The sequence below is a fragment of the Halichoerus grypus genome, chromosome 14 (assembly GCF_964656455.1).
Source record: "Halichoerus grypus chromosome 14, mHalGry1.hap1.1, whole genome shotgun sequence".
Lineage (NCBI taxonomy): Eukaryota > Metazoa > Chordata > Mammalia > Carnivora > Phocidae > Halichoerus > Halichoerus grypus.
Genome location: NC_135725.1, coordinates 32,911,898 through 32,939,148, shown reverse-complemented (window position 1 = coordinate 32,939,148; position 27,251 = coordinate 32,911,898). Strand labels below are relative to the sequence as shown.

The 27,251-nt window shown below is 36.6% G+C and overlaps 1 protein-coding gene across 4 annotated transcripts in view; it reads right to left on the bottom strand.

The window, feature by feature from the left end:
- Positions 1-2,673: 2,673 nt before the first annotated feature.
- IL33 (interleukin 33) overlaps positions 2,674-27,251 on the bottom strand; it is a 43,303-nt gene continuing 18,725 nt past the window's right edge. For 2 of the 4 annotated variants that reach the window (XM_036065810.2, XM_036065808.2), the window contains 7 exons: positions 15,829-15,936; positions 10,015-10,140; positions 9,339-9,464; positions 7,904-8,011; positions 7,088-7,138; positions 6,106-6,203; positions 2,674-4,758 (listed from right to left, as the gene is read on the bottom strand). In XM_036065810.2, coding sequence (XP_035921703.1) covers positions 4,561-4,758; positions 6,106-6,203; positions 7,088-7,138; positions 7,904-8,011; positions 9,339-9,464; positions 10,015-10,140; positions 15,829-15,925 — 804 coding nt within the window. In that variant the 5' untranslated portion in view covers positions 15,926-15,936 and the 3' untranslated portion in view covers positions 2,674-4,560. The remainder of the gene's footprint in view (positions 4,759-6,105; positions 6,204-7,087; positions 7,139-7,903; positions 8,012-9,338; positions 9,465-10,014; positions 10,141-15,828; positions 15,937-27,251) is intronic. The other 2 variants (XM_078062165.1, XM_036065814.2) reach the window with 2 other exon arrangements.

Genomic DNA, 27,251 nt, shown 5'->3' with positions numbered 1-27,251 from the left:
TTCACTTTTTATATTTAGATCTCTAACCCATTTGGGATTTCTCTTAGTATCAGTATGATTCATGAATACAATTTATTTTTGCCCTTATGGATATCCAATTAACCCAATACCTCCATTACAAAGATTTCTCTTTCCATACTTAACTGAGATGTCACCTTTATCATATATTAAATTTGCACATGCATTTGAGACCACAAAATGTTTTTCTATTCATCTATCTGTCCATTCCTTCATCAGTACCACATTACAGAGATTTTAAAACATAATTGAATATGTTCCAGATATTTTAATATTTTTCTAGAGAAGACTTTTTTCTTTTTCATTTTTTGCTTTTTCCAACTGCTAGAGGTTGTCCCCAGTTTCGGTCTCATGGTGCCTTTCCATCTTCCAAGCCAGTAATGGCTACTCAAGTCTTTCTCACACCATAATGTGACTGACTCTTCTGCCTTCTATTCCCACATTTAAAGGATCTTTGTGATTACATTCACTCCACTCTGATAAGCCAAGATAATGTCTTTATTTATTTTTAATTTTTATTTAAATTTTAGTTAGTTAACATACAGTGCAATATTGGTTTCAAGGGTAGAATTCAGTGGTTCATCATTTACATATAACACCGAGTGCCCTCTTTAATAGCCATCACCCATCTAGCCCATCCCACATACATCTCCCTCCATCAACTCTCAGTTTGTTCTCTATTTTTAAGAGTCTCTTATGGTTTTTTCCCCTCTCTCTTTTTTTTTCTTTCCCCCCCCCCATATATTCATCTGTTCTCTTCTTTAAATTCCACATATGAGTGAGATCATATGGTATTTGTCTTTCTGACTTATTTCACTTGGCATAATACACTTCAGTTCCATCCACATCATTGCAAATTGTAAGATTTCATTTTCTTGCTGGGTGAGTAATATTCCATTGTGTGTGTCTATATATATATATACCCTTCTTTATCCATTCATCAGTTGATGGACATTTAGGCTATCTCTATAGTTTGGCTATTGTTGATAATGCTGCTATAAACATTGGGGTGCATGTACCCCTTTGAATCTGTATTTTTGTATTGTTTGGGTAAATACCTAGTAGTGCAATTGCTGGATCATAGGGTAGTTCTATTTTTTGCTTTTTGACGAACTTCCATACTGTTCTCCAGAGTGGCTATACCAGTCTGCATTCCCACTAACAGTGCAAGAGGCAAACCTATGTTTTTAATATGCTGGGTAGTGATTCATGTATTCATGTAGTGATTCATGTATTCTCTTATGGGAGTATCCTATGGGCTAGGGACTATAATTGGACAAATATCTCATCATCTTGATATCTCAACAGGAAGGAGTTCATTGATTCTAACTCTACCAATTGACTTTAACTTCTATCTCTTGCATCTGTTTCTCAGATACCTAAGCCCCCTAATCCCAACCCTAACTATTAAGGAATTTGGAGCAACTGAATTGACCTCCTTTTGCCTGGGATCTGCAGAGGGAACCTATTTAACATGACCTTGAGAATGGATATATGAATCAATCAGGGTGGGTGGGTACTAGGGTATGGGGATAGAGTCTTCAGTCCTATTTCTTTCTTTAATGAAAAACTCACATTGATGTCTCTTACCTTTGTGTAACTGTGTACTGCAGAGTTGGAGTTTTAATACATAAATTGTACATGTTTTAAGTTCCATGTGGACAAGGAGCATAGTTTAGGTTTTTGTTTTGTTTTGTTTGGTGCCTTCATGGTACTTAGCAAAGTCCAATATACATGGCATGTGTTTAAGGAGCAAATGCTAGAGGACAAGATTTCTGGGCTGTACAGGTCATTGTATGATGGATGGGGGAAAGGAATTTTGGGACAAGCCTGGTTCAATCCCCATGTGAGTATTCTAGCTTAAGATTTCTCTATCTATCATGCAGTTTTTTGGTATGAGGCACAAAAGTTGAAATTGTTTTTGTTTTTTGACTTGTTTTGCTGATGTGGGGGTTATAAGTCAATCTTTTTAGACTTTAATTAAGCTGTTGCATTCTAATTAGCGATTTTCTTTCCAAATCCCCTGAATCTCAACTCTTACTTTTCTTTTCCAATTCTAAGCCACATTACTCATTCAAATAAAATTTTCTTAACAGTATTTCAAGGTATCCAATAAATACATAAAAATCTAACAAATATAAATAAAATGAGGAAAAAGCAAGTTTTGACATAATTGTTATTTCTAATACAATGAAATGAACACATTCTTTCCAGTAATGTGTGTGTTATGGACCATCAAAACACATGAAAATAAGTAGCAAAAGGCCACCACACATTTGTATATTTTAATCAAACAATACTCACCATAGTGATGGTGGAAAGTGTTTTTAAAAAGGAAAATTGAACATCAGAAATAAGATAATCAGGTTGAAAGATACGTAATTGAGTCAGAAGTCAGGTTAAAGTTCCTTTGGTAGGTGTATGTTGGCTGTTTGATCTCAGGTAAAAGTCGCTGAATTGGTCCTTTGTGCTGGCCACTATAATGGGCACTGGGAGTACAAAAGTGAAAAAGACACAATCCCTTCTCTTACTTAGTTTTGAATTACCAGACAAATGATCTACTCCAGATATCAACATCAGTGGATTAAGATATGCTTACTTTGACTTAAAAATTTCAGAACAGTCATTTTATCATAAAATCATTAATACCTCACATACTTTTAAAAAATGCAATTTATTCAAGAACTTAAACAATGTAATCGATATATTTGGTTACTTTAAAACAATCATTTTAAGTATAACATACAGATGCATATGGTCAACATTTAGTGTTTTTCAGAAAAGATGATGTATATTTTGCTTTTATTTTTGTCTCCATTAATAAAATTGACAATGTAATGAAAGATATATTGTTCTTTACAGTTGTTTACCCTCACACAGTAATTCTTAGCCTTTTTAATCTTATGTTCCACCAGCATTATATCCAATAGATCTCAACAAATTAGAAATTAAAAAGCCTACACTTTCAGAAAAAGTTGTACTTCATAAGTACTGTTATTAGTTTTATCATTTATTGTCAGTATTAAACCTATGAAAAAATTATAGTAGAATTTAAGGCCTTAAAATAAGCAAAAATTATTCCTTTAGTAGTTGAAACATTTTATTATATGGTTGAGTATAAATTTTACTACCTTAGTAATGTAAAACACAAAGATGTTTAATAAAAAATATTGCCATCAGTAGGTTTATGTGAAATTCTGCATCAGGTAGACAAAGTAGAAAAAGATGTTGGCATCTAGAGGTAGGTGATATGGAATGAAGCTCAGGGGACACAAAATGTATATCAAGAGCACAGCTGGTCAAAAGAAATGAGGAAGGAAGAAAAGTCAAATAAATATTCCATAGTAAGCAGGCTAATCAGGAAACTGGACAAAGAAAACACTTGTACACCTGGGAAGAAAGGATTAGAAGAAATTTTGTCCAGGGTGACATGTATATCAAGTCATAGATCCCTGGAGCATAGTGTCAGAAGGACATGGTATACCACAAACATAAGGGATAGCCAGTTATTCATATTGTAACGTTAATTCTGTGTCCCATCTAGGCTCTAGTAGATTAGAGGACTTGTGGCTTCACCATGGTATTAAGTTTGTTAGATATTCCCAAAGATTTCAATTATATGTCTGAACTAAAATTTATTTCACTTCTTAATGTAGGAATGCCTTGCTAAATTTAACTCAGTCTGTGAAAATCAGCATTTTAAAAATGAAACAATTAGATGTAAAATTACTTACTTTACAAATACTGGATTTATTTTTCTTAATTTTTCAACTATCTTTGTCTTTTCTCATATTATCTGCCTACCTTTGTAGGTATCTTAAGTTTTGGGTATCTTCTTTTTTTTTTTAATATTTTATTTATTTATTTGTCAGAGAGGGGGAGAGAGAGAGAGAGAGAGAGAGAGAGGGTGCAGAAGCAGGGGGAGTGGCAGGCAGAGGGAGAAGCAGGCTCCTGGCTGAGCAGGGAGCCCAGTGTGGAACTTGATCCCAGGATCCTGGGATCATGACCTGAGCCAAAGGCACCCAGTTGTCCCAGTTTTGGGCATCTTCAAACAAATTTGGTGTTTTATTCCATTTGTGAAATGGTCAGTCTAAGTAAATCTGATTGTCTTTTCACCAACAGCTCTAGTGTTTGAACTTGTTTTGAACCAGGGAAAATTATGTCTCTATGTAGCTTTTTAAAATTGATCCCTGTCTAAAATGAAACTTGGATTAAGGCCCTTGCTTTCCCCCAGAGGTCTCAGCTCTAAATATGAAGCTTTCTGGACTGAAAGTAGAAAAAAGTAAAAGTCAGGTTGTATATTTTCTGAGGGCTCTTTAACAACACACTTTTGAATATGTAGGGAGACAAAGGGTAATAAAAAACAGAACTGAAGGATTATAAAAATATATTATACAAATAATAAGGAAAATATTCTAGAGCATACTAAGTACCCTCCATTTCCCTTAAATGTTGTCTTTCTTTATCTCTCATCCTTCCTTTCTCCAGCAGTAGCTATTTGGGCTACCCAGCCCAGGCCCCACAGCTTTCATCACATTAAGTTTAAGAGAGCTTAAATATGGTATTCTCTATACTCGAATCCTCAGTTTGGTCCCCTACTTTAATTAGAGCAAGGTGATTATCCTTTACTCCTATAAACACTCCAGGATTGTTCTTACATTCAAATGAAACACATTTAGAAGACTTCCTATGGAGGCGGAAAAAGGCCTGGTCTGGCAACTGATTTTCACATTTTTGTAGCTGAGGAAACAAGAAAGAAAACAACCAGCATGTAAGTGGGAAGTCCAAAGTCAACCTTACCTCCTGCATTAGAAACTAAAAGGGAATAAGTATAACTTAATATTTCTAGCAAGACTGCTTACTAAGTAGGGGATGGGAGTGGCAGAGTAGGAAGAAATGGGTAGAGGACTGAAGTGTGTGTGGGGGTGATTTGATTTGACTCATTGATAGTCAGTTGAGAGACATTATAGCTTAGAGTGAGTGGATTTGGAGGCAGCAGCTCAGGATTTGTGCCCAACTTTTGCCATGTACTATCTCTGAGACGTGTGCACATTGCTTTACTTCTCAAACCTCAATTTTTTAGTCTAATCAGCTTTCTAGATCAGTCAACCTGCAACTTATCAGCACGTATGTGAATTATATAAGTGATTATTATTTTAGACCAGTAAGTGTGGGGGATGGTTTGTATTACAGTAATATTTGACCAGTACAACAACTCTATTATGGCATTACTGCAAGAATTAAAGGAGACTGCTTGTAAAACATTTAGCACAGTATTTGGCATGTAATAGAGCTCTGTATGGGGTCAGCTCATATTACTGAGTAGTTATATATATCCAACACTGTTATATACATTTAGGAATGTTTGTTAAGAAAGATGCTGGTTACCATCCAGTGTTTATGTTAATACATTACATGGCTGTATTAGTTAGATTTATAATTTTGTATTTATGTCATCTGTCATCTATATTATTCTCTTATGTTTTCTTCCTGGTCTCTGTCTTTAGCTTGTTTGTTCCTGAAGATGTTTATAAATTTTCATCATGACCAATATTATACTGCCATTTACATTTTTTTGTAACATCACTGTAACATTGTGAATCTTGGCATATGGAAATGTTTATGACTTTCCCTTCAGCAGGGTCAGAGTGTAAAGTCATTTTTGCATTTGCCTAAGAAAACTATATTTTATCAAGAAACACTTCTTGGAAGAACAAAGTAGTTCCTAAAGTTGAGTAGAAAGGATTTGAGATCATTCTATATAGCAGTGCTTCTCAAACTTTAATGTGCTTATGAATCTCCTGGAGATTTATTAAAATTATGATTCTGATTCAATTGTGAGGAAGCCTGAAATTCTGCATGTCTAACAAACTCCCAGGTGCACTGCTGGCAGAGATCAGACTTTCAGTAGCAAGGCTATGCATGCTGTTTCCCTCCCTTTCCTACTCCAGAAGCAAGTTAGTAGTAGCTGATTGTGTTTTAGGTACAATAGCACAAACAAAAATTCTTCTTTGAAATATGCCAGACACCCAAATCTGCACAAATGAGTGGAGTCAGTTAAGACAGTTAAGTGCATATTTCTATTACCTCCACAGAGTGTTCCTTGTTGTTGGCATGCAGCAAAAAATCTTTGTCTTTTGTGGGACTCAGGTTTACCAATAATGTTTGGCCATCAACACCATCACCTTGCGATTAAAAAAATGTAAATAAAAAATAAATAAATAATTCAAAAATGTAAATTATAAAGTTAAGAATTTAACTCATTTTAATTTAAATGAATTTAACACCTAGGAAAAGAGTCCAAGATATGATGTAAAATAATTGCTTCATTAACCCACATGTCTTTTAGAAGTATTTGTACCCAAATGAAATGAATCATTGGACAATTTGGGGGTAATTTTAAGCTCCTTAGTTTTCTTATATGGTTTCTAATTGTAGAATTGTGACTCTATTGGGTGTTTCTCTGGGTGTCAGCTTCCCTGTCTGCATGCAAAGCCACTGATAGTTGTCTCCCAATATCCAACTACCCCTTCTTGTGTAATAGAACATTTCCCAGTCTGTTTTCTTGTAATTAAGTGTAGCAATGTGACTAAGTTTTGACCAATATTAGGTGAATGGAAGTGTCAGGTGCAACTTCAAGGTTTTGTCCTTACGGGGAAAAAGAATTCATGCGTTTGTTTTCCTTTGTCCTGCTGATTGGGCATTGTCATGGTAGCAAGTAATCTTGAACCATGTAGATGTTGGCAGAGTCACAGAGAAGGAGCTGGGTCCTTGTACACCCTGTTGAGCAGAACTGCTATTCCAGTCCTAGCTAAGATAAAAATAAAGTTTTGTGTAGCTTAAGCCACTATTATTCTGAATCTCTTTTAAATGTAAACCTTTATCCTAATTATTAAGCTGTACAAAGGATGGGTGGAATAAATCCTCTAAGAATCTAAGATTTTACCATCAGTGTGGGCTGGAGAGAACCTTCTGAGACTGCCTTCCTTTTTCATGGAGAATTTTTGGATTTGTCCTTACCCCAAATTCAAGAATTCAAGCACTATAGCTGCCCAGCCCTCCAAAATACCTGTTTCATGAGAGGGGGATTGAGAATCATAATAACGGAATAACACCTTATCTGAAAGAGAATGCATAAAATCCCTTTGGTGAGTTACAATTTTATCAAAAGTTTTCAATTTCAACATATACATAATAGCAGAAAATATCCTCTTATTATATATCAATAAAAGCAAAACTTTTGTGATTTTAAGAAATGTCTCAAAAATGTATGAATATGCTCTGATGAATTCTCTGAGTCACTATTAAAATATTTAACATATTGTTCATAGCACTGGTATATTCTTTTACTTGAAGTTTTACTTTGGTGATATTGATAAGGCTGGAAAGATGTAGTGGGTAATTAACAATAGAAACTATGTGTGGTCTCTCTTTCCATCTTTCACAACAGATACCACTTCTCAATATCAGCATTCTTCCCTGATAAACCCTAAATAAGCTTTTGAATTCTCCTCAGCTTAGTGGTATTTAGGCATCTGCTGCCAATGCATTGGAGTTAGCACACAGCATGAAATTTATTTGCCATGTCTGAAGTAATCTACCGTTTATGGTTTGGTAAATTTATTATTATTATTATTAAGAGAGGGGGGAGGTGGAGCTAGAGGAGCAGGAGCAGAGGGAGACGGGGAGAGAGAATCTTAAGTAGGCTTCACGCGCAGCAAGAGCCTGATATGGGGCTTGATCTCAAGGCCTGAGATCAATGACCCGAGCAGAAATCAAGGGTTGGACACTTAACTGACTGAGCCACCCAGGCGGCCCTTGGTAAATTTGTTTTTTACTTTACTAGTCATCATTATATCATTATAAACAAAAGGAAATATTCTACCTTTCTCTTGGTCTTTTCCCAAGTCTTCTACATAGATCTCATAACTTCCATCCTCAAAAACGAAAGTAATAGATTGATCATTGTATGTGCTCAGGGAAGCAGAATATTCTGTAACAAGTGAAAAGCTTGTCATTAAAAAATCAAAAACACTTGTTCCCATGAACAATCTTTCAGCAATTAAAAATAAATGCTTCCTTAAATGTTTTTGGTTTTTTTCTTTCCAATTTGAGTTGCACTTTGCCCACCACTGTTGGATAGATAAAAGCCTTTGGTGCAAGCTTAATGTAGCTCAAAGGATAAGGTGTGCCATTTGAATGGGATGAGAGATGCTAGTCTCTTGCTTGAAAACCATAGGAGGTCACGTTAGTGTGTTTATGGGAGGATTTGGTGGAGAGAAAGAAGCTGGAAAACTGACGGACTTTGCCTGAGGAAACCTCTGTTTCCTTGCTTCTTATGGTCAGGGGGACTGTGGATAAGGAGACTGTATTTTGATAGACATGGTTAAATGAATACCCATCTGTAAGGTGTGGAGTTATTCAGAGACTTCCAACAATCCTGGAGAGTGTAAGTGTGAGTACCATTCTGTCCTCTGGCTAAATAACAGAGACACTTAGAGCAGTATTCCCAACTTTTAAAAAAATGTTCCAGCACACATAGAAAAGGAGAATATTTCTACCGCGTGCTGGGGTAAACTGGTGTAGAATTAGGGACTACCTATGTTGGTCCTTAAGAAAAAAATGATTATGTTTTCTTTATTTTATAGAATTGTGCTAAGAAAAATAACATACAAAACAGAAGAATGTTAAATATTGAGTCTGTATGTGGAACTTCTAAAGTAAAATGATTTAAAAATACCTAATGAGAAACTTCAGTTTGCTTCTGGGAACTTAAGACATTTATATCAGGATTATGCTTGAAATGGCAGCATGCAATTCCTGTTCAAATTTTCTTAATGATCTCTTCACTTCTTGATGGTCTCCATCAGTTTGGACTTTATTTGCATGAGTAGCTGATGCAATGCAACTTAAAGCCATTTGAACAACCATTTAAAATGTTTAAGAGTTGAAATTATATTTTAAAAATATAATAGTTCTTAATTTTCTTTCATTGTCAAAATGTTGAAATATGGGGGGGACATGTGGGGTTTTTTTCCCCCAAAGGATAACATATTTTCCCCAGGAATAATGTATATGGGATTCTAATCCATAACAAGCATTTCAAAATGATGGAGGGCTAACTATAAAATGTACATTCATTGTTAGAGTAGCTACTCTGTACCTAGTTTGAATACCACTGAATGGGTATGTGGACAGCAAATGGACGGAAGTTTCTTTTATACAAGAAGGCATAGACTTTGAGCTTCTTACTAGAGTGGCATTGGTCCTGTGTCTTACCTCCCTCCTCACACCCACACCACCCTCATCACCAGTCATACCTTGGATACTTGGAATATTAGTTGCTCCAATACACTTGGGGACCATAGGTACCTCACAGGCAAAGTCTTTCTTTAGCTGCTGATGACAAGCAGTGAATACCACATGTTGCTCTTTGTACTTTTCAGCTGTAGGACAAGGAGAGAGTAGGAGTGGACTGTCAGTACCCACTCTGCCCAAACCTCTTTACCCCCATTGGAGGATTCCCAGTCAAAGCTTCTTGCTGGGACTGACCCCAGGGCTTTAGCCACCCCATAGCCTGAAGGGATCAATACCTCCTGGCACACTTATACCCCAGTAGGGCATACCCATTGGAGCCCAGGTGGAAGAAAACTAGTTACCCATGGTCTCAACACCCAAAAACAACTGCTATTAACATTTTAGTTTAATTCCTTTAAATGAAAAAAAAAAAACCACTTAAAAATACTGTAAATATATTTGTAATTTTATATCCTCTATTTTCACTTAATATTATAACATAACCATTTCTCCCATGCTATAAAAACTCTTTATATGTCCTTTTGAAAATGGCTAGAAAATAGTTCAGCATCCTTACTTTTTTTCAGAAGGAAAATTTGCTCAAGGGAAAAAATTACATATCCAAGATGTGGTAAATAAAGGCAAATAGAAGCCCATTACTATAATGAAGAATTACCAGGAAATGTAGTTTCCCCTTACCTGTTCTTGGTGAATGCTTTTTGGTGATTTCTTTCCTAAAATAACAGGCTGTCTTTTCTATGATAAGGCCAGAGCGCAGCTGCATAAAATACATCTGGCAAACTTCTTCAGCTTTCTGTTGGGATTCTAAACAGTTGAAAAATTTTGATACTGTTTCATTCCATCCATTTTTATCCTTTTACAAACCCTGAGTGTAGCAGACTAAGAAAGCAACTAAAGGTCTACAGTATTGGGGCCCCTGGTTGGCTCAGTCAGTTAAGTGGTTGCTTTCAGCTGAGGTCATGATCTCAGGGTCCTGGGATTGAGCCCCACATTGGGCCCCCTGCTCAGCAGGGAGCCTGCTTCTCCCTCTCCCTCTGCCTGCTGCTGCCCCTGCTTGCGCGCGCTCTCTCTGACAAGTAAATAAATAAAATCTTTTAAAAAAATACATCTATTTGCTAAAAAAAATGGTCTATAGTACCTCATCAGAAACCTTGGGGCCAGTGTGTTTCAAAATTCACAGTTTTTTAGATTTTAGAATTGTCATGTAGAGTATATACACATATATATAGTACTCCCAGCAGGGACTAGGGCAGTACTCACATAATCAAAAATTAATTCATTATTTTATAGTGAAATATAGGAAAATTTACATAAAGTGAAATAAACACCTCATGTTGGTTCAGGTCAGGATTTAACTGTCATGTAAGTTCAGATCATATTTTATTACCAAATGAGTTATGAAAAATTTTAGGTCTTTAGAAAAATTTTGGTTTTCAGAATTCTATATAAGGGAGTGTGGATCTACACCCAACATATATCAGTCTTTGCCTGAGGGGGAACTTTTATGGTCATATGAAGTCTATAATCTTTTTTACTTATCTAGAATGTACTTTTAATAATTTTAGAGGGACAGCTATAGTCTCTAGAGTTTATTGATACTAAAAATAACTGACTCATGTTAAGGAGCTTTTTTCCCTATATTTTCTTTTAGGAGTGTCATGGTTTCAGGTCTTACATTTAAGTCTTTAATCCATTTCAGGTTAGTTTTTGTGAGTTCTTTTACATGTGAATATCCAGTTTTCCTAGCACCATTTATTGAAGAGACTATTGTTTCTTCTTTGAGTATTCTTGGCTCCCTCATCAAATGTTAGTGTGCTATCTGCAATTTTAGGAACTAACATAATACAAATACAAATTAAATCAGTTAAAGTAAAATATTTAATCACCTATTTAGTAATTTTTATTCATTTAGTCAAAGAAAAGGTCTCAAGTAAAAAATTAAATTTGCTACTTGGAAATTCATAAAAGGCCCTTCAGGTCAAACAGAAAAGAAAGTTGTGACACTTGAGTCATGGCATCTCAACTTTTAACATTACAGTAAATGAATTATTAAGCAATTTCTATAATACAGCCAAATTTCAATTTTTCACTCACAGTAATTCAGAAAGTGAAAATAGTTACTTGTGACTTTGGGATCCATTCTATGATTTTTTTTTTTTTAATTTTCTAAAAGATTTGCCTTCCTCATATGTTTTTCAAAGTTAAGTAAGTTTTGTTAGCCACCATTTTGAATTATCTATATCTTGCCTCCAATTCAGATGGACATCTTCCTTTAAGTCTCTTCAACTGTCTGAACAGGGCAAGACCACTTAATTATATTCACATCTACCCTGGAACTTCCCAAAATTGCATCACAGCTTATAAATATGAGCTATAGTATCGCATATTTATGTAGCGCTTTTACAATTGCAAAGAAATTTATAAAGCTATGCCAGAGCCAGCATTGAACTTGGTCTCCTAATAAGTAATCTAAGACAATACTTTATTAACTATATCACATTGTCTCTCCAGACCTAAAGGGCATAAGATGATATTATAAGGATGCTCATTCCTTACATGCTTATCTTTATGTTGTATTCAGAATCCCATGGGACATGACTGACAGGCATGTCTAATACAGAGAGTGGACTCTCTGGGGAGCAGGATGTGGGTCTTGGGTGTAGTTAGAAGTAAGGGTCATGATATTGAGGAAGGATTATGGATGTAGAAGAAGAGAGGAGCTTAAGACAGTGATGTAGGTGTTAGCATCTAGTGGGACAAACACTGGGTATAATATATAAAGGGGTGACTACATTTGAAGTATTGAAGATACTTCACATTGGGAGAATTTGGAAGAAGGTATACTTTGGTGTTTGGGGCAGCTGAAAGTATAGTGTAATGGTTGTGCTCTCGGATGGGAAACACAAAGCTGTCATGGCCTTGGGGACTCTGTGGGAGTGAGCGCTCACTGGGGTCAAAGGGCCATCTCAAGCTTATGTAAGGACTGTTGTCACTTCCTATGTCTCTATCTTGCCTGATGTCTGAAAGCAGTGTCTTAGCATGGCTTGTGAGGAAATTCTCATAAGTAATTTCATCATAGCAACAGCATGATGAAACCCCTCACGCATTTCTGGTGGGTAAATGGGAAGGGGCCTGGAAATCTTCCTGTAGTTCTGCCACTGAGAGAGCCAGACTATGGCTGAGCCTAAGGGGAACTACATAAGTGAATCACTCATCTTTCATTTCTTTCCTAAACACCTATTTCTCCAAGCTTTCTTCTCACTGCTTATTACCCTTGATTGATCTGTGGCATTTGACTTTGGGAACCACATCCTTCTCTAAAACCCTTCTTCCCTTATTGTCATGTCACCAGTCTCCTTAGGTTCTTTTTTTTTCTCTGATCATCCATCTCTGTTTCTCTGTTAGTTTTTCCTTGTCTGCTCCTAAAATGTTGGTGTTCTGCAGGATTTGTCCTTTGCCTTTTCCTCTCACTCTAGACTTTCTTTCTGGACAATCTTGCCTGCTCCAATGACTTCAATCATCTTTTTGTATGCTGATGACTCCTCAGATTGTAACTCTGGTCTCTCTCCTGAGCTTTGTGTCGGTTGCTCTTTCTTCACGGGGTATTTTGACTTCAGTTAGCTTAAAGCATCTCTGTATCTATCTATGGAGAGCCTCCAGAATTCTGGACATCTCTACCTGGATGACCTCTACTTACCCCAAATTCAAATATACTCATAATAAAAAAAAATCTTTATCTTTCTCTACCCACAGTATATTCCTTCTGAATTCCTATCTTGAAAAACAGTACCACTTTCTACCATTGTCTGCCCAAATCCTAAATCACCTTGAAAGCTGAGATCATCTATTTTTCCCTCTCTGTCCATCCCTCCATTTATTTGGTCTGTAATTAAATCTCATTGGTTTCACTTTCTGAATGTATCTGACATTTAGTCCTTCCTTTCCATTCTGTTGTATTAGGTCAGGCCCCTCATCCTCAGTCCCCTAGATGAATGCAGTAGACCTCTAGCCAGTTTTTTTTTTCTATTCTTGCTCCCTCACTCTATCTTTACACCACCATCAGTGTGATTTCTCTAAAATAAAAATATCTTGTTATTCCCCAATTGAATGCTTTCAATGGTTTCTTACTGCTCATAGGATAAACTTGAAGCTCCTTCACTTTAACTTTAGAAGATATTCCATGGACAGACTCAAATTAAGGGGTGTGATATCTCCTCATTTCCATGCCCAATTATTGCCATGTGGGGATATATGCCCAATGTTGCTAGATTTTCAGGTATTTCAAGAGATTCAAATTTTTATACACAATCTTCTAATTTTTAAATGTTTCCTCAATTAAAAAACACAATAATATGGTTCAGGCCAAATAAAATGCTTCTGCTGCATGGATCTGCCCCAAGGCTCCCATATTGTGACTTCTGGCTAGATGCATAAGGAAACTAGATTGTCAGGGCAGGAAAAGGGTTGATGGATGTAGGGGAGAAGAAGTAGCAGAGGAAAATGGCCTGACTCTGGGAGTAGCTTCCTGGAAACTGGGAAGGGAATGAGTTTGGGGAGGGGCTTTTCTCTAGCTCATTAAGTCCTATATCTTGTCCGTGCTAGAGGTGAAATACTCTGGTGGTGACTCATATGGAACCTCACTGTATGTATATCTCTAGTGGGTGGATATTGAGTTTTGTGGCTTTGTGACTGTGTCAGATCTTGCTAGCCCAAAGGAGGAGAAGGAACTAAAACAAACTTTCTTGCTTTGTTGCTTCGTGGCTCAGAACAGTTTATTTAGAAAAAGGACTTTGCTTGCACCTTGAATTTTGAGAAATACCTGCCACACACTTTATAGGTATCTGTTGAAATTTTGGCCAAGAGTGTATAAATAATGACAATCTTAATGTTAAACTGAGCCAATATCATTGGAAAAGAAGAGCTGCTAAGAGACAATAAAAATAATGTGCTATATTCCAAAGCCATATAAATGGTTTGGGGATTATCTTTATCACTGTTTCTTTAAATGGTATAAATGAGCTGTTAGGGCCACTGCACCCTTAAAGGAGGGGTTACATTTTAATTTTTGCATCAATGCTAGCAATTCTGGCATAAACTCCAGCCTGCTCCCTCACTCCAGTAACTATGAAGGGGCCACAACTCCTGGGGTACAAAGAAAACACAGTCTTTTTTTTTTTTAAGAGAGAGAGTGGGTATGCACAAGCTGGGGTGGGCAGGGGCAGAGGGAATTTATTAGGAGGGAATTTGAAGACACAGAGTCAGTTCCAAGGAGTCATTGTTTCTACACAGAGTATTTTGACTCAGACACAAATAAAAGGACTAACTTAACAGTGATTTTCTGGCCATTCAGAAACCACAGTCAAATTAATGTTTTCCCTGGTTACTAAAACCAGCATGGGTGGGCCACAGCCCCAGGGAAGAGAGAAAATGATATTCTTTAACACTGCTTTATCTTCTAGCCTTAAAGATGTTCAGGGAAACAAAGAGGAGAACAAAGGACAAAGGTACACCTGTCCCTACCATCATTCCTCATCTTCTATTTTCTCTCCATTCTGGCCAGGGTTCTATTAACTTTCTTCTGTGTTACCTCTTTTGTATGGAAAAAATGTGAGTATAAATTTGCATAATTTTTTTCCTAGGATAATTTTTTTAAAGATGTATTTATTTACAAGAGAGAGAAAGAGAGCACAGGGGCACATACATGCTCTCCAGTGGGAGAAGGGGCAGAGGGAGAGAATCTCAAGCAGACTCCCTGCTGAGCATGGAGACTGTTGTGGGGCTCAATCTCACAACCCTAAGATCATGACCTGAGTGGAAACCAAGAGTCAGACACTTAACCGAATGAACCACCCAGGTGTCCCCTAGGATAATTTTCAGGATCAAAGATATAGCCCTTTCATCTTAGAGCTATGGCTACTGCCTGACTTTATTTACCCTTCAATTTATGCCAGATTCTTTGAATTTGCAACTGGACAGACTTGAACATCATTTGATCAATTTTATTTTACTTGGGGCATGGATTATTCAAATATCTTCACTTATTATTCTTTCCTTTATCAGAAGTTGCAAGTCAAGACCACAGCTTGATACATCAAAGGTGTATATTATATATGCAATAAATATTGAATGAAAGAAGATCAGATTAAAATTTTGTTAGTCTAGGAAAAAGATTGTGGGATTAGTTGGAAAGAGGTGTGGATAGGGAGAAGGGATTGATATGAAGGACTATGTATGTTTATCACTATTAGCAGGTTTAAATTATTCAAGCCATTCTTGTCCTGGGAGGTATCAAATAAGCAAAAGTTGGCTATATATAGTCTGTTTAAAACCAAACACTGCTCTATTACAAACTTTTGAGCTATCCCTTTTAATTTCAGCTCTTATAGTCTTAGTAGCTTTTGGCAAGATAGCATGTATGAACATCAGAATAATAAGAATTTGATAACAGATAAAAATAGTGTGCAAAACAATCAGAATTTCTTAAGTCCTTACTTCTCAGCTTGGGAGATTTTACCAAAGCCTTGCTTGCTGAACTGTTCATCTTTGCTGGGGAGATTTTGGTGGTTGAATACTTCATTTTAGTCTTCATTTTTCAGGCTTCTGTGGATTAAAATGTAATATTAGTTCAATTGTTTCAACTTGAAAATAAACAGAAATAACTGTGGCTAACTCAAAATAGCATTAATAACATAGCCACCTAAAGAAAATAATTATTTCAGTAAAATTTGAATATAGTTTTCTGAAAATATATCCATATTGAAATATAGTCAGAGGACAAAAGAACTACAAGGAAGTCTTAAACTTTACTTAGTGGGTTTATTGTTGGTAGTATTATTGATATTAGGATTCTAAAATGTTTTTACTATATTATAGGATAGAGCGAATAAGTAGATATATTGATATTATAGGATTTTTATTGCAGTGGAAAGGAGATACAAATATAAAATATAAGAAGCCAAGGGAAAAATCTCTGTAATGTTAAATCTGAGTCAGCAGTATCAGTGTGCCCATATCTTAGGTTCTAAATACTTTTTCCTCTAAAAAGAACCAGGACTCTCTAGGTCTGGGCTGAGAATGTAGAAGTGAATATGAAATATTCAGTTATGCCAGAAAGCAGTCATTCAAAAACTTGTGAGTTTGTGTCAAAAGGACATAGGAGTCCCCCTTAAAGGGTTTCTCACTGGCCAAATTTGGCACAATTTGAGCATCAGAAAGAATAATGATGGTAATTCACTATAAAACATTTCATGCAAAAAGAAACCCACCAGTCCATAGCATTCCTCAAGAATGAATAAACAAGAGATTTATTCATTACAGAAGGAATGGTAGAATTAGAAAAATAACAATCTTGTAGCCCCCAGTGTAATACTTGATTCAAGCAAGGATCATCAATGGATGCTATGCCTTGAGTGTCAAGATGGGTCAGAGTAGTTTACTGAAAGAATATGCATTTTCTCTTATAAATTGCAGAAAGCCCCATATTCATTTAGTAGGGTACCATAGCCTGGCTTCATCATCAAGGTAAGGTAGTGGTGCTTTGATCTGTGGAGGGAGCAAGACTTCTCCAGCCTTAAATTCTCCCCTTACATTGTTTGAAATTCTACTAATAGTTACTTCTACTTGTATTAAGCCTTGCCCTCTTTTTCCTAGATTAAAAAAAAATTCAGTGTATCCCAGGGGTGGTTACTATTTAAATCTCTTACAAACTTTATATGAATCAGCCCTTTTAGCAGGGTAAGGGATGAGCATTGAGTTACTACATTAGAGGACTCCGTGAAAGATAAACTTCATGCAACTTTTTTTTGTTTCTGAACAACCTTGAATAGACTGAAATTCCAAATTTTCTTGTTTAGATAGAACTAGAATCTTACAAACAGCCATCCTATTTACAACTGGCTTCATGAGCAAAAATCTTCAATGGTAGAAGAACACTTAGAAGCAGAGAACCTTAGATATCATTTTCCTGAACTTCTAAATCTATGGATGAGTAAGCTAAGACTGAAAGAAAGTGCCTTGCCCAGGATCACAAAAGCAAAACTGGGACCAGAATCTAGTCTCCTGATTTCCATCTTTATGACAGAGCTTCTGCACCGTGTCTCCTCTCTCCTTCCTCGGTTGTAGGAAGAAAATAATCAGAACTGGGAATTTGGCCAGTTGTCCAACTTCTTTAGAAATAATAAATTTCTAAATATGGTGGTTAATATGTAATCATAACATGTGCAGTTAGGTAATCTTACTGTAATTAAATTTTAAATTTTCAGGAAATCGTTCAAATAATACCCTGCACACAGTAGGTATGCAGGTAACACTTTACTGATAATATGAAAATTGTAATGCTGGATTGTTTTTTGTTTGTTTGTTTTCTTTTTTATCCAAAGATCCTTATGTCCCAGAAAAAATGTTCTCCTGGATGGACATTTACCCCACCCCCCCCACCGCCCCGCAACAAACTGTTGCATTTTTCAAATAAATCTGGGAAATATTACTATCTATAGTCTACCTCTTGTGAAGTCAGAACCACATTAGCATAGTAAAGATGTTGACAGTCCTTCATTGAAAATTCATGGGTACTTTTGTTTAATTATTTTTGGTAATTATTTGATCTTATAACTTCCCCCACTACCTCTATTAATACCCCTATTAACAAGGACCATCTATTATCATGGACTAATCTGAGATAACACACTTGGAGGAACTCTGCTCTAAACCAAAATTAGCTTTCTGATTTAAACAACATGATAAGAAACTGAAATACCACATTTACAATGGAGTGATTGACACAGAGAAAGTCAGCTGCTTTTTAAGAATCAAATGATAAGCATAGTCAGGAAAAAAAAGAGAAAAAAACATAGAAAAAAAGCATAGTCAGGAAATATTTTTAAATCCTATTCTAAAAAACAAAGCATTTTCTTTAAACAGTCTACAAATCTTTTGCTTTAAAAAATACAATCACTCTTTTCAGTATTAAAATTTACTCTTTATTCTCATATTTTTAAGTCAGAAATATTTCAGAATATATAGCAATATAAAAATCACTGGTTCTTTCATGCTGCTTTTCCCAATAATATAGGCAAATATTCTTGCACACTGGTTATGATACCTTACCTTATAAACGTTAAGGGCTGGTCTCAAATAATGAAGTTTCTTGTCGTCAGCATTTGGTAGTGGTTGATGCTATAGTCCAACTCTACTTATATATATGCACTTGGATTAAGCAACATTGGGTGGCAGCATTTGATGAATGAGGCAATGCAAATAGCACTAGCTGAATGGGTTAGAATGAGTGGGAGTATATACTATCCCACAGCCAAATCCTAAACAGAGCTTTTAGATTATTTTAACTGCAGCACTTTCAATGAGTTATACTCAGTTAATCATTAATTTTTATGAAACCTCTATGACATGGACTCTAGGTATTGTTTATTGCTCAATGTAGAGCATACAAGGGCACAGACTTTCATTGCCTTTCTCTTTTCTATTGGGAAGTTGAAAATTTTAGGTAATTCTTTTCTGATTATAAAAATGATGTATGTGCACTCAGAAAATGGATAAGTGGTAGGAAAGCATATATAAGCTATATTTCCTGACATTCTTTTTCCAATACAGAAATACTATGCATATATATTTTTTCATAAAAAATAGAATCTACTGCAAGTATTATTTTGTAAGCCACTTTTTTGATTTTCCAGTTAATGTCAGAAATATTCTTTTACAGGAAGCATTATAAATAACTTTCAATCATGTAAGTATACCATAACAAATCTTTTATTGATTAACACTTTGGCTGTTTCTGTTTTTTTTCTTTCTTTTCTTCTTTTCTAATATCCCCAGTGTTGCAGTTGACATGTGAGTGTGTGTGTGTATTGTAATTCTTGGTTAACTTTTGTATGTTCATTGGTAGCACAAATTCCTAGTAGCAAGATTGCTGAATCAAAGGGTTTGTGCATCTTACATGTTGATAAGATATTACCCTATTGAATTTCTAAAAGTTTGTATTGGTTTATAGTTTTTTCAATGATCCAGGTGAATGCTCTTTTCACCATTGCCTTAGCAGCAATGGGTGTCATCACCTTTAAAACATTTGCCTTTCTCTCAGCATAATACCCTCCAGTTCCATCCACGTCGTTGCAAATGGCAAGATCTCATTCCTTTTGATGGCTGCATAATATTCCATTGTATACATATACCACATCTTCAGAGAAAGACATGTATCATATGACCTCACTGATATGAGGAATTCTTAATCTCAGGAAACAAACTGAGGGTTGCTGGAGTGGGGGGTGGGGTGGGAGGGATGGGGTGACTGGGTGATGGACACTGGGGAGGGTATGTGCTCTGGTAAGTGCTGTGAATTGTGCAAGACTGTTGAATCTCAGATCTGTACCTCTGAAACAAATAATGCAATATATGTTAAGAAAGAAAAAAAGAAGAAGAATGTAGCAGGAGGGGAAGAATGAAGGGAGGGAAATCGGAGGGGGAGAAGAACCATGAGAGACGATGGACTCTGAAAAACAAACTGAGGGTTCTAGAGGGGAGGGGGTGGGAGGATGGGTTAGCCTGGTGATGGGTATTGAGGAGGGCACGTTCTGCATGGAGCACTGGGTGTTATGCACAAACAATGAATCATGGAACACTATATCTAAAACTAATGATGTAATGTATGGGGATTAACATAACAATAAAAAATTAAAAAAAAAACAACAAAAACGTTTGCCTTTCTAGTGGAATTTAAGAAACAAAACAAATGAGCAAAAGGAAAAAAAAGAGAGGGGCAAACCAAGAAACATACTCTTAACTGTAGAGAACAAACTATGGTTACCTACCAGAGGGGAGGTGGGTGGGGGGATGGGTGAAATAAATGATGGGGATTAAGGATGCCATTTGTCATGATAAGAACAGAGTGATGTATGGAAGTGTTGAACCACTGTGTTGTACACCTGAAACTAATATTATACTGTATGTTAACTAACTGAACTTTAAATAAATAAAAATTTTTTAAAAATTGCCTTTCTAAAGAGTGGAAAATATCTCATGGTTTTGAATTTTATTTATTTAGTGAAATTAAGCATCTTTTAAACAATGTATTTGTTGTCAATTTCTATAAATTATTGATTTATATGAATTCTTTGTAAAGTAAGAAATGAAACATGTGTTATCTGTGACATGTGTTGAAAAATTTTCCCCAGTACCATTTATCTTTAGACTATTAATGGCATTTTTTTTGGCCATACATAAATTTTCAAATCTCATGTGGTCAGACTTAATTATTGTTTTAGAATTTCTGGATTTTGTGTCCTGCTTCAAAACACCTCCCCTCCTCTAAAATTATAAATAAATTTATCACACCATTTTCTAAAATTGTATACTACTTAAAACCTAAATCTTTGATCCACTATTACATTTAGTATATAAAGAATAGGATTTTTTTCCGCTCCAGTGCTTATCTCAACCACACATGTAATCCAATTTAGACAAAGTGAAGTTTCATGTTATGTTGGGACTAGCATGCAAAGGGCTGTGAATGCAGCAACAAGGAGTTGGAATTTTATCCTGTAACCAACAGGAATCTTTTAAAAGTTTTTTAAGCAAGTGAGAAGTATTATAAAAAATGTGTTTTGTGAATGTAATTTTATGGTTGTGTGAAAGAACATCTGAAGGAATGAAGGAAGAGAAAGATAGGAAACAAAGCCCAGTCAGGAGGCTAATTAAAATAGTCCAGGAAAAAGCAGTGAGGGCAGGGACTAGGGCAATGTTAGTGAGGCCAGTAAGGAGGGGATGAAGGTGGTGAGTGCTGCAAGCATTTCAGAAAGTCCTTGAATATTAGCGTGAGAAAGGGCCCCAGAGATCCCTATTCCAGCTCCGCTAAGTCACTTAGCTCCTTAGTGGCTGAATCAGGATTAGAACCCAAGTTTGACTCTTGGTTCAGGGTTGTGTCCATCACAGAGCCTCCACAGCTCTTTTTGGATGTGTTTGTATCAGCTCTGGACTGGGGAAGTGAGGAGGTGAAGGGAACTGAGGGGGCTGTCAGGTGTTCAGGGTAGGAAACTCAGGTGAAGAGTCCATTTTCAGGTACAGATAATGGTCTGATGTGGGGCAGATGGAGTTTGAGATAAATGAGGAGCAAATATGGAACTTTCAGCACTGAGCTGGAATTAGGTTGTGGGTGGGTGGGGGAGGCCAGAGTTAGCAATCTGGATTTGCTACATGTAGATTTCAGCATGAGAATTGATGATGTAGGAACAAATGAGATTGTCTCAGCTGAGTGTAGAACAGGAAGACAGGCTATGTCTAAATGGAACTATAGGGAATCTTACATTTAAGGGGTAGGAGAAGATAAGGAGTTAGCAAAGAAGACCAGAAAGAGAACCAGAAAAAAGAAGAGTTCATATATTATGAAGTCCAAGAGAGAAAACCATCTCAAAAAGGAACATTTGGTTGATGAGCACTAGTAGACCCAGCTGGAGATTAAAGAACTTGGAGAGAGTCTAGTAAGCATGGGAATCTCCAAGAAACTGCAGTGGATTGCACAATGTGGAGGAGGAACTGAGACTTTTTCAAGAAATACATTAATGAAAGGGAAACAAAGAGAAAATTCTATCTTGACAGTACCACGGAGAAGGAAAGATGCTGCTTACCAGTTAGACAATCTTGGGCAAGTTACTTGATATTTCTAAGCTCTCAGTTCCCTCATAATAATTTTCTTTATAATAATTTGAACTCAGTGGCTCATGGCAAGAATTATATGAGAAGGTATATTTTAAACCGTTGGCACAGTAGCTGGCACATAGTGGGAACTTAATACATGTTTTTATTATTATTATTGATTTTTTTTTATTGGTATATGGTAGTCTTGGGCTTGTTTCAATGTAGAGAGAAAAGGAGAATGAAAAGAGAGAAATGAAATGGAGAAAACTGATATAATAAAGTCCCAGAGGAGACAGAGAGAGGGAAAAGAATACTAGTGGAGGGGTTGGCTTTGAAAAGGAGGACGCATACTTCTTTAGAAGAGGAGGAAGAGCAAGAGAATGGGTGAGACGTGAAGTTTTAAGGGACATGAACTTGATAGTCTTGTAAAAATGGCCTGAATCTTCATAAAGTAGGTTGTGAGAAGAGTTATAGAAATTAAGAGAAATAAGTATGAGTTTTAATTTTTGAGGATAAGTAGTTCCTTGGAGAATGTAAAAAAGAATTTATAAGAGATGGGGAACTACTGTTCGTGGATATCGAGTTTCAGTTTTAGAAGATGAGAAATGTTTGGACATAGGTTGTGGTAATGGTTACTCAATAATATGAATGTACTCCATACCACTGCACTACATACATAAAATGGTTAAAATGATAAATCTTACCACAATTTAAAAAATGATTTTAAAAAGGATAAAAAAATGGGAGTAGGAGAAGTAGAAAGATGAGGTTGTTTGTAAACCGAGAAATTCCAATGTTCTCTATCTTGGAGGTAGAAAAGTTCTGATAATAATGGTTGTCAGGATGAGGTTTTGTGGGTGAACTGTGGGAGAGTATTAAAGAGTCATGAAAACAGGGACTGGAGTCACCAAGGGTGACATCAGCAGTGGCAACATCAACCAGAAAAGGACATCAGGGTCCCTGTCAACCTGAATGGAAAGAAATTAACATATGTAGAAATGAGAAATGTGCCACTTCTCTGTTGGCCCTGGGAAATGGGCACACAAGGAAAAGGGGTGGATTTTGAGAATAGTGGTGTCACCAGGGGAAAGCCACATTTTAGATGATAAAAGGAAATAGAAGAAGCTTTTTAAGAAAAAAGGAGGGAGAGGACATTCCAGATGAAATGTTACACATTTAAATTACAAAAAACAAAAAAAACCAAACAACTTGAAAGAAGATTTTAATCTATCAAGAAATAATTTCTTACATAGAAATTCATTAGTTGGTGATTCACATCTGAGCAACAACAACAAAAAATGTATGAAGCGTAGTCATTTCCAAAGTTGCAATGTGTGTGTTTTTCTCTGCCCCGAGGAGGCTTCCAGAAACTTATATTCAACAAATATCAAGTGTCCATAACTTGTCAGGGACAATGTATTCCAACAGCATTAATTACTTTCTAGGGCATCAAAGTGTTCATGGGACACTGCATGAAAATTTTCATTTCACTTTGTCTTATTATCTACATCTGATCAACTGGAAAATCATCTATTGAATCACTAACCACCTTTCATATGTCAGGCAATGCCCTTTGATTAGCAATTTCCCTCTTTTAAAATACTGATACCCTTTATCATGTTAAGCCTGTTGGTCTTTTTTTCCTTATTGTGAATTTTACTTTTAAAATAAATTCACTTAATTAGATTGATTTCCTGTGAGGAGGCTTGCTGTTAACATGCAGAGGTTATAATAAATTTTTATTAAAATACATGTTAATTATGGAAAACTTGGAATATAAAATATTTGATGCCCTAGAAAGTAATTAAATGCTTTGAAAAGAAAAATACCTAGTAATCATTGTAAGGAAATTCTGCCCTCCTAAGATCCCAAGGTCCCAAATGATGCTGGATTTGCACCTATCTGTACTACAGCAGAGTGCTGCCTAGTAATGGTAACAGTAATAACTAACACTTCTCTAGTGCTGGGCTAGGTGTGGGGGGTATAGTAGTGAACAAAACAAACTTTCTCCTGCCCTCCTGGAGTTTACTTTCTTTGGGGAGGTAGATATTGAGCAAATAATCACACAAATAATTCATTTAGAAACAATGATAAATAGGAACTAGGCTGGTAAAGAAGATAAAGAGTAGTACTAAAGTAGTGTGGTCACAGAAGATGGCATTTATGCTGTACACCAAGGGTGTGAAGAATCTATGGAAGAGAGGGGACAGAGGGTGCCTTCTGGACAGAGAAAACCCTAAGGGCAAGGGCCCTGACAGAACTTGTAGTATTTAGGGAGTTGAGCAGGCTAGTGTGGCTGGAACACAGTGGGCAATGAGGAGAGTATAATGTAATGGGTTGGTGATGGAAGGGGACAGAAGCCAGGTAGGGCTGGGCCGTGGAAGCCAGAGGAAAGAGCTTAGATTTTATTCAAAATGCAGTGGGAAGCCAAGGAAAGGTTTTAAATAATATGGGATGTGATTTGAGTTTTGTTTTTAAAAGAGTGCTCTGGCTGCCATATGAGGAACAGATAGAGGGCAGTAAGAGGGAAGGAATGAAATCATCAAGGAGTCTGCATTAGTTCAAGCTCTTAATAATGGTGATGGTGATGATGATGATAACGGTGATGGCAGTTACAGTGTCTTGGCATGCTTTTGCTCAAGCTTTTCCTCTTACTAGAGATGCCTTTTCCTCTTTGTCTGGAAAACTTCTATTTAACCCTTAGAGCCCAATCTTCTGTGGGCCGGATGCTTTATATATACTATCTCTGTCACCATGACCATGGTATTTGAGTATGATTGCCTTCATTTTAGAAATAAGGAAATAGAGATTGAGAGATTAAATAAATGTCTTAGTAAGTAGCAAAGCTAGGATCTGCACTCAAATCCATCTGGTTCTTTCTCTTATTCCATGGGAACCATTGTTAGAATGAGGTGTAATTAAAATCCTGGACTTGAGGGTCCATTCCTCACCTTGTCAAGCTTACATGCTCTTGCATGGGCAGAGGATCTATGAAGGTATGGTGCAATTATACAAACCCATTGTTGGGTCCTAGAAAATTACTGGAAGGAGAGAGTGTCCCCAAACTTGTCCTGGCCTGTAGGAGGGAGAGGAAATGGGGAGTATGACTAAGCTCGGCAACACTATATGACTTCATTCTGGGAGATTTTATAGGGGAGCAGAACAGAGAGGCTGAGATGGGAGAGTGATCACATTACCTTCTGTTCCCTTGGGTATACTGGTTTCACTTCTTTCTTGGGGGAGATCAGAAAAAGTGATGTGGAAGAAAAGGAGGTTGAAGTTTGGGGAACAATGAGATAGCATTGTCCTTACTCAAACTGAATCACTTCCTGTCCCTGAGTCTCTGACACTCTGAAAGTTTCTACACGCGCCTTACCTGGACCCAGGGAGAACATTTCTCCCAGAGAGAGGAAGCACTGCAAAGAAATTTGGCAAATCAATGTGTGACTCAAGCCAAACCCCTCTGAGAGGAGGGTAGGGATGTTATGAGTTTTTAGGAAAACTTTTTTTTTGTTCTTCACTTAATATTTATAAAGTACATCTATGCTTTCCCACAGTTTTCCTGGACTCATTCTTACCCAATCATTTTTATTCACTGGCACTACCTGCCCCTTCAACCTTTCTAATGTCACACAACACCGCCTCCCCCCACTGTTCATTTTGTACCCACTGGACTGCTTACTGTTACTCAATTCACCACACACTTGCACACCTCCATGCTTTTGCTCAAGCTTTTCCTCTTACTAGAGATGCCTTTTCCTCTTTGTCTGGAAAACTTCTATTTAACCCTTAGAGCCCAATTTGAATGCCTTCGTTTCCCTAACTACCCACAATCAAGCAGAATTTATTGCTTCTTTTCTTACTTGCTTATCACATCCAAGTATACTCAATTTCCTCTCTCCTCTGCTGGACTGCTAGCTCCTTGGGAACAAGGGTTGTATCTTAGTCATCTTTGTTTCCCAAGCAATCATTGATAGCAGGCACCCAGTAAATATTGTGTACTTTGGATCTGTCCTTGCAAAATCCCTACATACTAGGTAAGGCAGATATTACCCACTGAACAGATGTGGAGGCCCTGTCCAAATCCCCTACTGAGTGGTAAAGCTAAAACTGTGGATTGAGCACTGTGGAATTGGCATAACTACAAAATGACAGTTTTATATGACTTAGCTAATAGAACTCAGGTCTTCTTGTTCCTGGGTCAATGTTCTTTCTAAATCATTTAAAGAAGCTGACTTTCTGTTTGGCCTATGGCCCTATGGTTTTAGTGTGACCAAACATCTCGAACTGTTCAGTTCAGTGTGTTGTTTTATTCCCCTCCAGTGCGCTTCCCCATGCCTCACATACTTTGGAGATCTAGCTATGTGTTGAACCAAATTTTTAATGATTTTTGAAGAAGCAGAGGTAGAATGAGCTCCATTCCCAAGCTTAGACTCAGGGTTTGCTTCCTCCCTGCAGAGCTCTTCAGCTCTTGAGGTCTTAGTTTCCTCATCTCAAAAATGAAGAGGTTGCATGAAAGCCAGGGTCTTCCTATCCCTTTGACTCTTTCTTGTGCTCCTATACAGGCTCCCACTTCAGCCCCTTCCTTCCCCTTTCCCTGGGCCTGCTACTTCAATACCAGCAGCTGCACCAGCCTTGCCCCACAAAAGATGTCATTCTCAGAAAAATGCACAAGCTCTGCCTCAGCCCTGTGCCCCCTCCTCTCCTTTCACTACCTCACAGCAGATAGGATGACAAGGTTTGACAAGGGGGGAATTAAGTAACCTGGAGTCATGTCTTAGGCAAAGGCAGATCTGAAATCCAGGTAAGCCCTGGACTTGGCTACATTCTGTCTTAGGGCAAAATGACAAAGAAAAAGAAAGTCTATAGAGTTTGTAGTATATATATATATATATATATATATGTATATATATATATATATATGGATTTGGGAAACTTTTAAGTGTTAGAGGAAAGCAATATATGGGAAAGAAACAACATGGAACAAACAGGTCTTTGGTTTTAGTTTAATTCTGAAGTTTAAAGTTGAGATAATTTTTTTCTTTTACTTACATTTTTTTTTAAGTAAAACTGGACAAGTAATATACAAACTATGGATTAAGGAAAAATTCAGTGGAGCATAAAAAATTCAGTAGGACTATGCAGAGTTAAAATAAAAGTTCTTCTGTGTTTTTAAAAATTTACCTTTATATAGTATTTACCATGTGCCAAGTATTGTACTAAGTGCTTTATATATTTAACTCCTTCAATCATCACAACAATTTCGTCAG